Source organism: Mercenaria mercenaria, unplaced genomic scaffold, assembly GCF_021730395.1.
Source record: "Mercenaria mercenaria strain notata unplaced genomic scaffold, MADL_Memer_1 contig_3698, whole genome shotgun sequence".
Taxonomy (NCBI): Eukaryota; Metazoa; Mollusca; class Bivalvia; order Venerida; family Veneridae; genus Mercenaria; species Mercenaria mercenaria.
This window is the reverse complement of record NW_026461861.1, coordinates 1-10,643: the sequence shown is the minus strand read 5'-3', so window position 1 is coordinate 10,643 and position 10,643 is coordinate 1. Positions and strand designations below refer to the sequence as shown.

The 10,643-nt window shown below is 35.6% G+C and overlaps 1 protein-coding gene across 1 annotated transcript; it reads left to right on the top strand.

Moving 5' to 3' along the window:
* Positions 1 to 2,048: 2,048 nt before the first annotated feature.
* LOC128553309 (uncharacterized) lies at positions 2,049 to 10,562 on the top strand. Its single transcript, XM_053534442.1, has 4 exons — positions 2,049 to 2,133; positions 6,971 to 7,335; positions 9,365 to 9,668; positions 9,851 to 10,562. Exons 2-4 carry the CDS (start codon positions 7,174 to 7,176, stop codon positions 9,877 to 9,879), a joined length of 495 nt encoding a protein of 164 aa, XP_053390417.1. The 5' UTR covers positions 2,049 to 2,133; positions 6,971 to 7,173; the 3' UTR covers positions 9,880 to 10,562.
* The last annotated feature ends 81 nt before the right edge of the window (positions 10,563 to 10,643 follow it).

The following is a 10,643-nucleotide window of genomic DNA, read 5'->3' as shown; positions in this document are numbered from 1 at the left end:
GAACATGGCTCCTCCGTGCTGTCTGCCAGCATCTGTTGAATTATGTAGACCAAACTAGTAGAAACTCGCATAAGCGTATTCTCTATCGTGAAAATAAATCGTCGTCCCGGATTTGTGATTCCACTTGGAGTTTATTAAAAAAAACTTGTGTCAACCTGAAATAATACGAAATAATATTTGCACGCATTAAAAGTTATAAAATGGACTCTTGCAGTTCACAGATACCGAGAATTATATCTATTAACGCATCTATTTTTCCCGTATATGGGTAATATACGGAATCCCATACACTCCCGTATATTAACACTTTTCGCAGTGGAAGTTTAATAAATTCAACAAGAAAAGACGCTTGGGTAATATCCTCTATTCATCATATGTTTTCCTGTATTAAATTTCGACAAATTACCTGCGTATTAATACATAAGAAAATCTACTCCAGTTTTATTTACGACTTGCCTGAGCCCAATGTCCTGGTGTCTGGCATATTATCGTATTGAAAGACTTGCATTTTGTTGATCCTTTTCATTTTTTTATATGTGACAAGGTCGTTTTTATAGCGAAAGCCTATTGAAAAATTAATAATATACCTGACCTAACAATAGTTTAATTAACTGAAATAAGTGATATAAAAAATTCTCAACAGGAAAAACACGGCTCTACGAATCATTCCCTCAGTAAATTGTGTGGTTTTGTTTGAAGTGATGTTACAATGTAGAGGTTTTTTATCTGTAAAGTATAATGTATCTTAACATATTCTCCCAGGAGCAAACACTTCTCTAGAAAGATCAAACTTTTCCTTCCGATTATATAGAATACCTTGTAAATTTACTTCTCCAAGGCAAGAACTTCTTTACAACAAACACATTTTAGTATTCCAAAAGGTGTTCGCTCAGATACTGGTAGATATTTATTGCGTGTTTTGTTGGATATAGCAGCAAAAACAAGTGCCATTTTAGAATAATAAAAGGGCGCTATATAAATCTGGTATAATAATAATAATAATAATAAGAAGAATAACTTCTAGATAAGTTCATATAATTATACCTGATTTGCTTCCCTGTATATCGTAAGTATCTGAAAACTTATTTTCAGCGCTGTATTACAGTCAGCTGGAAAAAGAAACGACCAAATTGACCCAAAGAATGATCAGAATTTAGAAATTTGGTACGTTCTGAAAGTGAATTACCTCACTTTCATTTTTGAATGCTTATATTTCGGATTTTAACTCCTTCAATAAGGTATACTGGGCTAGGCCACGTTTACTTGCCAGATTAATTTGACATGCTTCCTTAATTTGTTCAAAACAGTGTTTGAAAATATATATTAGGCTTTTCGTCGTAAATATTTTATGAAAATAAACTAAAAAGATAATTGATAGAGATGCTAATAACAACCATCCATCTGAGAGTGAATCATTTCTCAAAGCAATCCTAATTGTGTTAGCAAGATTATGCTTTCCGTTATTTACATTTTTGCTACATATTTCGCCGACTCATTAACGGTACACTTATATAGCTGTTAGGTCTAAAATTCTGTAATGATCGCGTTAATAGTGTCTTAAATCTCTCTCTTGACATTAATCAGTGTTTATTTACTTCTATTAAATACTTTTAAAAATACCTTTCACACATATTGTTTTGTTTCTGTGGATTAAAAAATCTGCACCCTAACTGCTGCGTCAGTTTCGTTTAATATGTATGTAAGGAGAGATTGTTCAAATGAGACTATATGCATCCAATGCAGGGACAGTTATACATGTTAGGTACCACAACATTAACTTTAATTTATATTAGGCTGAAACGAAATGAAAGTGATTATATCAATTACGTCACGAGTTGAACTGCCGTAAAAAAAAGATTGTTTAACATTACAGAATACAGAAGTTACTAGTTTTTGGTGTCTGACATGTTATCTTATTGAAAAAAACATTTTCAATGTTATCTCTCAATTTTAGGTATGTGACAGGACCTGTGTAAAATTCAATAGCAGTGCCTGACCTAAAACGGAAAAAAACGTACGGAGTTTATTCCTTACTTCAAAGAGTTACTTCCCTTTTCAATTTACCCGCCATATGTCACAATTATTTTGTTATTTTCCTAAGCTATGTACAAATGCAGTATTTCAGTTATTTAGGTAAGTGGGGTTTTATGAAATTATGTGCTACCTAAAAGGCAGAACTCCCTTGAAAAATCACCAGTTCCCCTTAATAATTTTAAGAAGTCTTGTTATCGGGGATCGAATTTAACTTTTTTTTTCCCCCACTAGCAATTTTTTTCCACTAGCAACATGGTGGGTTCCACTTGCAATTATTTAGAGTCTGTTTCACGTGGTAAGTTTATTAAATTGTTTTGTTGTTTGGTTTCATATAAAAGGTAAATTTTCAGCTCCGTTTCCAACATTTTCACGGTTTGAACAGGCTGGGACTTTATGGTTTCGGAAGTGAACTCCAAAGTTTTAAGTTCTTTCAGGTCACTGCCCATGGTGTAGCTAGCATTTTAGTTCTCTGTGGGCCTTTTTCGCCCAAAGAAACTTGAAATTTTTCTCTCTATTTTCGCAGTTGCGAATCACGACCAAAGGGAGAACAAATATCATCTAGACGCTTACTTAGATATATCCGATAATTACATTTTTTAACAGGGACAAGCATCTACAAGCGGTCACATGATTATCAGTAATATAACTACACCAAAGGAGCTTTTAAAGAGCAATGGACAGTTTAAGCAAATTCGTTGATTTTCAAACATGATTGCGAAAATTTTCGAGTGCCATATGATTTCCTACTCGCATTTTTTATTCTTACTCGAATTTTGCGAGTTAGCTCCCGCTAAATTCGATCCCTGGTTACTGCAATGACTATCTGTGCACAACAATTGTGACGATTACATTAGTCAGTTCCGGATCACTAAGGGCTATATTTGTTATTGAGCTTCGAAAAAATATTTTTAAAACACTTTTTGCACAGGGAGAAAGGAAAATCCCTTTGCTTTTTAAATCAACCACATTTGGTTTGAAAATGCAAAGTAAATAATTAGCTCAACAGTGGTGTCACCACTTTGGTCAGTTACGGATCATTTTTGTCTATCCAGGATCATTATGGAATAAAACTAAAATGCACTGGGACACCTGTGAAATAAAAATTGTTTTCTCTCATCCAACTAGTCCAACAAATTTGACGCAATCCTAGGAAATATTGAGATAATTTTTTCATACGGGCAATATCCCCACTTGCATCAAACACTTTAAGACCAAAATAGTGGAAGCAATTTCTGATGAAATTTTCATCACTGCCGATGCTTTACATGCTAAAGGTTTAAATGCAGATTGTCACGAATTGGCCATAAATTCAAATAAAACCTGCATGTATTGAAAGGGGATTTGATTCCTCATTGATTTATGTAAAAATTATCAAATAATATTCAAAATTACGAATTTTCTGGTGATTTAAACCTATGTATACATGTACTGTACTCGATTAATGTGTATCGTATCTACATGCCAAACGATAAAACCAAAAATTTTACATGACTGTGTACTGTGATTCATCCTCCATTACTTTGGTCCTACAAAGTTATGACATTTAGATTGTACAGTACGTCACAAATATAAAACAATCTGAACATCAAATTATTTTGACTATCATCCAACCAATCATTACACATTGGCAAGCTGGAAATATAAAAATATTTTCTTGTTTAAAAATAATTTCGCGATAGTGTTGTGTCCTGTTGCGCGAGTTCCAGATCACATAGATTGACAAAATATGATTTTTTTCTCATTCCAGCCATCTGCAAAAGTTATAATTTTGGTATATTATTTCTCTCATTGAAGCAAATATTCATGCTAAGAACTAAATGATTATCTTCGTCATATAAGTGTATACAGTGCTGTGATCCGGAACCCCCATGATCCAGATCTGACTAATCAACTGTACTTGCTTTTATGGTAATGCATAATAATATGAAACTAGCACTGCCTATCTGATGGAAAAACTTCGTCATGAAAGGTTTGTTGATTCTTTCTGCATAAATTGTTCTTTCTGATATTTTCAGTAAGCCTGCCAGTTTTGCTTTTGTTATGAAAATTAGGAAAAAGGCAAATGTTTTAAAAGGATGTGGACGGCTCCAGTAACCAACCCGGCTGTCTAGAGGTCAAGTAATCAATATGAATACTGGGAACGGTATTCTACAAAGTGGAGACTATAATTTTTTGTCTCGAAAAAGGAGATGATTTTGAAAGTTTGCTCTTGTTTTTTCGTTGTTTTAGATAAAGTGTAAATGACAGGAAACAGAAGTATTTATAATTATTTAATCCTGAGAAAAACACGATCACAAAGATAAAATCATTGATAGACTAGCAATAAGCACTTTGTATGCCGTAATCAGAAGCTTTTATCAATTTTGTGTTTCTGTCGAGACTGTCAACACAGAAGAATTAAATTGTTTTCTTTCGTAATTTTAACCTGGATTGTGCTCATAAATTGTTGAATTCGTTTTGCTACTCAAGTAGATAATGATGACTTCTGTAAATCGCTGTTCAAATTTCATATTAAACATGCCTCGTTATAAATAAAATATATGCAAAAGGCACATAGTATAACGGCAACTTTATTCAAATACTGAAGAAAACATTAAGATTATTATTTAATTCATCAGTCCCGAGAAAAACAAGAATTTGGTAAAAGCGCCCAATTAAGGCATACAAATTGCTATTTATTATTTATCGAATTTGAGATTGTATTTTTCCCGGGATTAAAATGTTATAAATACTTCTCTATTTCCTGTCACTTGCAATGTACTAAACTGTTTAAAATGGCAAGAAAAATAGGAAAGGAAACTTTTGAAATCATCTCCATTTTCAAAGATAAAAACATAGTCTCCTCTTTGTAGATACTGTTCTCAGTATTCATATTGATTGCCGGACCTCTAGACAGCCCTGTACATCAGTCCGTCCGTCCTGATTTGTTTGTCCGGACCATAACTTTGACATGCATGGAGCAATTTTGTTTATATTTGGCATGAATGTTAACCTCAGTGAGACAGTTCCTATCTCAAAGGTCAAGGTCACAGTTGGAGGTCAAAGGTCATGTCAGATCTTGTCTAGCCCATACCTTTGACATGCATTGAGGAATCTTGTTTATATTTGGTATAATTGTTTTAACTCGACAGGTTCCTATCTCAAAGGTCAAGGTCACAGTTCGGGGTCAAAGGTCATTTTAGAGGCCATAACTTTGGTAAGTATGGAGCAATCTTTTTTTTTTTCTTTAATGTAAATGTTCACCTCTATGAGATGGGGTGTTGTGCGCAAATCTAGGGTCTCTATCCCAAAGGTAAGGGTCACACTTTGGGGTCAAAGGTCATTAACCAGGTTTTCAACGAAAACCTGTTATTAGATTGGGGTATGTCGTTGGTCGGGCGGGCGGGCGGGCGGGCAGATGGCGGCGTCAAACTGGTGTTTCCGGTCAATAACTTTTGTTTCGGTAAAGATATTTGAATAAAACTTGGTATGTATGTAGCTTATATCAAGACAAAGGCTGGGATTGATTTTGGGGTTTCTGGGGTCAAGGTCAAGGTCACTGTTACTTAAAATAGAAAAAGGGTTTCCGGTCAATAACTTAACTTAGGAATGAGCTATCATGATGAAACTTGGTGTATAGAAAAGTTATATAAAGTTGTAGCTTGGGATTGATTTTTGGGTTTCTGGGATCAAGGTCAAGGTCATTGTTACTAAAAATAGGGTTAGGGTTAGGTTAGGGTTAGGGTTAGCATATCTTCTACATGCATGGAGGGATTTTGATGAAAGTTGGCACAATTGTTCACCATCATGAGACTGAGTGTCATGCGCAAGAACCAGGTCCCTAGGTCTAAGGTCAAGGTCACACTTAGAGGTCAAAGGATACAAGAATGAAAACTTTGTCCAGAGCATATCTTCTTCATGCATAGAGGGATTTTGATGTAACTTGGCACAATTATACACCATCATGAGACGAAGTGTCTTGCGCAGTTCCCTTCTTTAGAATTACTTCCCTTTGTTGTTACTATAAATAGCTTATATTGTAACTTTTTCATTACTAGACCTAGGGAAAAATCGAGACCACTTTTCTGTAGTACAACATGCATGTTACATCCAATTTTGAGGTGTATTTTGACCAATCTCTACCTGGTAAGGATTTCTGTGTGGACATACAATTTTTTTTTTTTTTTTTTTTTTTTTTTTTTTTAAAGATTAACTTCCCTTAGTTGTTACTATAAATAACTTATATTGTAACTTTTTTATAATTGACCGTAGGGAAAAACCAAGACCACTTTTCTGTGGTACAACATAGTTGTTACTTTCTAATTTTAGGTGTATTTTAAGGTATTTCTACCTGGTAAGGAGTTTTTTTGTGGACTTAGAAAAACAAAAGAAATACAATGATTACTAAACAACCACAAAATTAAAATTACATCTGCAAATACAGGTGCTAGAGTAAAGAAATTTGCTGTGACGGGCATATATTGTTCTGGCACTCTTGTTTATTCTTATGAAAAGTGTTGAAAACCTGGTTTCGTGGCATTGCCGCGTTTCTTTTTTTAGAGCTTGTCCGGTCTGTAACTTTGCCATGCATAAAGCAATCTTTTTTTTATTTGGCATAAATGTTTGCCTCAGTGAGACGGAGTGTTGCGTGCAACTCCTAGACCCCTACCTCAAAGATCAAGGTCATACTTCAAGGTCAAAGGTTAAAACTTTTGTCCTTTTGAAAACTAGCGGGCTCAACATGTTGCCCTCGGGCATCTAGTTCATTCTTAATACCTTCATAATTATGACCTAAACAAATTGTTGAATTAGTTGATTTATCCACTTAACATTTTCAAAAGGGTGTTCAGGTATGGTATATAACATACATGATAAGGTACAAAGAACCAAATCAGTTGAAAAGGCTAGCTTTCTAGGTAGGCATAACACTAATGTGCAATTTAATCTTGCCTTTTAGGGTACCATTTCAAAGTAAATGGCTTCTCCTCCTAGACTTCCACCATTGTCACTCCAGAGGTTCTCAGCCCACAAAATGATGCAAGTGTCCAGGGTCAGCCCAGTCAACACCCAACTCCCAGGAAAACTACGCCTCCCCAGCATACCTGAACCAAGTCCTAAAACAGTCCTGAGGGCATCAACTGCTTCGGAAATGAGAGGCTGATGCTTCAAGAACAGGCAAGTTTCTGTAACAGTGACAGACTGAGCGATATAACGCTGGTTGTTGGAGGACGGAAGTTTTATGCTCACAAACTCATACTTGTAAGGGCAAGTGACGTTTTTGAAAGAATGTTAACAGGGGACTGGTCAGAGACAGGAAAAAAAGTAAGCTATTTTCCGTGAAGCATTTTTAGCTCACCTGAGCCAAAGGCTCAGGGTGAGCTATTGTGATCACTCACCATCCGGCATACGTCATCCGTAAACTTTTACTTTAAACGACATCTCCTCATAAACCTCTAGAACAATTTCATCCAAACTTCACAGGAATGTTCCTTGGGTGAAGCTCTACAAAAATTATTCAAAGAATTGAATTCCGTGCAGAACTCTGGTTGCCATGGCAACCGAAAGGAAAAACTTTAAAAATCTTCTCAAAAACCAGAAGCCCTAGAGCTTAGATATTTGGTGTGAAGCATTGACTAGTGGATCTCTACCGAGTTTGTTCAAAATTGACCCCGCCCCAGGAGTCACTTGATTTTACATAGGAAAATCTTAAAAAATCTTCTTCTCAAAAACTAGAAGCCCTAGAGCTTTGATATTTGACATGTAGCATTGCCTAGTGGACCTCTACTAAAGTTGTTCAAATCATGACCCAGGGGTCAAAATTGACCCCGCCCCAGGGGTCACTTGATTTTACATAGATTTCTATAGGAAAATCTTCAAAAAAATTAAAAAAATAAACCAAAAGGCTTAGAGCTTAGATATTTGACATGTAGCATTGCCTAGTGGACCTCTACAAAATTTGTTCAAATCATGACCCCCGGGGTCAAAATTGACCCCGCCCCAGGGATCACTTGATTTTACATAGGAAAATCTTCAAAAAAAATTCTAAAAATAAACCAGAAGGCCTAGATCTTAGATATTTGACTTGTAGCATTGCCTAGTAGACTTCTACAAAATTTATTCAAATCATGACCCCCGGGGTCAAATTGACCCCGCCCCATGGGGTTACTTGATTGTACATAGAAAAATCTTCAAAATTTTCTAAAAATAAACCAAAAGGCCTAGAGCTTAGATATTTGACATGTAGCATTGCCTAGTGGACCTCTACAAAATTTGTTCAAATCTTGACCCCCCATCGTCAAATTGACCCAGCCCCAGGAGTTACTTGATTGTACATAGGGAAATCTTCATAAATTTGTTAAAAATAAACCAGAAGGCCTAGATCTTAGATATTTGATATGTAACATTGCCTAATAGACTCTACAAACTTTGTTCAAATCATGACCCCCGGGGTAAAATGGGCCCCGCCCCAGGGGTTTCTTGATTGTACATCGAAAAATCTTCCAAAACATTTCTAAAAATCATCAGTTTGACATTTGAAACATGTAGCTCATATTACACAGGTGAGTGATCCAGGGTCATCATGACCCTCTTGTTTATGTTGTTATTGATATCGTGACACATAGATTTAGTATTTATCAGCATCATGTTTGTTGATATTAAATTTTTTTAGGTAATATGTATCTCTAAAATTTCATGGATTGAATGTGGAGATATTACAGCTTTGCAATTTATGTTAAAGTCACTGCGGCCAAATGTAAACTTTGTTTAAGTTTTGTACAAGTATATGAGAACAGCCATGTCAATAATAACAACATTAAATATCAGAGAACTCTGTTTATTTTAGTTTAATTTACAAACATTACACACATTTAAAAATATTGAATACTTGTAATTGATACTTCTGTTTTATATAGATATGGGCAAGTGATTAGTATACTGCATTGGATTAATTATTCATTTCCTTTAAATGTTGTTTAAAAGTTCATGATTGGCCTACTCTTCCAAATTGGACTGGTCTGTCATTCAATTTTTGCAACACCACTTACTGTGGAAAGGGGTGTTCACTGAAAATTTACTGACTGGATAGCAAACAGTGTAGACCAAGATTAGCCTGCATGGATTTGCAGGCTAATCTTAGTCTGCACTGGTCGCAGAGGCAGAATCACTTGCTGCCAGCAGACTAAAGGTTATAGAAACTGCTGACAGGCTAGACATCACATGTTTTGCAAATAGATAATTTGCTGCCTTCAGTAAAACAGCTTAATAGCCTTTTTGTCCATAAGATATTATTACCAAAAAGCAAAATGATGTAGACACATGTGCAGCCATAATTATTATGTTAATTTCGCAGGAACTAGAGCTGATCGAGGAGCAGATGTGTGTAGGTGTATTTCCTCGCTTCTTGAAGTTTCTCTACAGCTGTAACATCAAGTTGAACCTGGAAAACTCCCTGCCTGTCCTGGTACTGGCTGACAAGTATAACATTTCAGACCTGCAGAATGTCTGTATCAGCTTTGCTTGTGCCCACATTATCCCAAAGCTTCAGCTGAAAGATGTGTTTTATGTGTGGTTCCAGTATGCTACCAAATGTTACCACAGAAGACTGGTACACTCATGCATTAAAGCAATGGCAGAGAAAATGGATGAAATAATGGGTCAGTAGTGTTTTCTTTAAGATTATTTTTAAGCTATAATTTAGCAGTATGTAGCTTTTTATGTAGCAGCAAAATAGCTTTTAAAAATTGTAGCTCATATATAAGCACAAAATGCTCAAGGTCATGTTTTCTTCCTGATAGTGTTGAAACCTGGGCAGAATGTTGTTGTTGTTTTTTTTCAGCTGACAGCAGAATCACAGGTTCAGAATAAGCTATTGGTATAGTTGGATTGTCTGGCATTCCATTGTCAGAATTTAAATTTTGTCTTAATCTTCTCCTTTGAAACTTCTGGTCAGAATTACACCAAATTTGGTCAGTAGCAAATGACTTCTCCTCATAAACTGCTTAATGAATTTTCATGCAACTTTGTCCGCTTTGTCCGTATCATCATTATAAGGTTCTCTCTCATTTGTTTTTATCAGATTGGAGCACTCGGGGCCCCTTTCAGAGGCCACTAGAGCTAAATATAGATATAACTGTAAACAGCTTCCTCCCATGAACTGCTCAAGGATCTTTATTAAACTCTTGTCTGAACGAGGGTTGTCCCAAAAAATCGCGAACTTTTTTTATTTCGAAAGTAAGCGACGCATCAAATAATTATTTCAACTGGTGTTATTTCAATGTATACTCTACAGGTCTATAGAGTTTAAAATTAAATATCTGTCATATTATTCGAGTATTCTTTAAGTAATGGACAGCAGTCAGTGCTAGTCGGCGCACACAATTAGTTTTTCTCCTACAAAAAGAAATGGCTTCCTTTTAACCCTTTTCCAATCATATCGCCCCAATCCGCCCTTATCGCTTATCCAATGAAACGCCTCAATCCGCCCGTGCTGTCTACAAAGGATTCGCCTGAAACCGCCCGGATAATGCACTGTTTAATATTTGTCTTTTTCCGATTGAAAACGACGAAAACTTATTGGTTTAAAAGTTTAAATCGGTTAGGAAAAGTTCATTTTACGATCATGCCCGAGT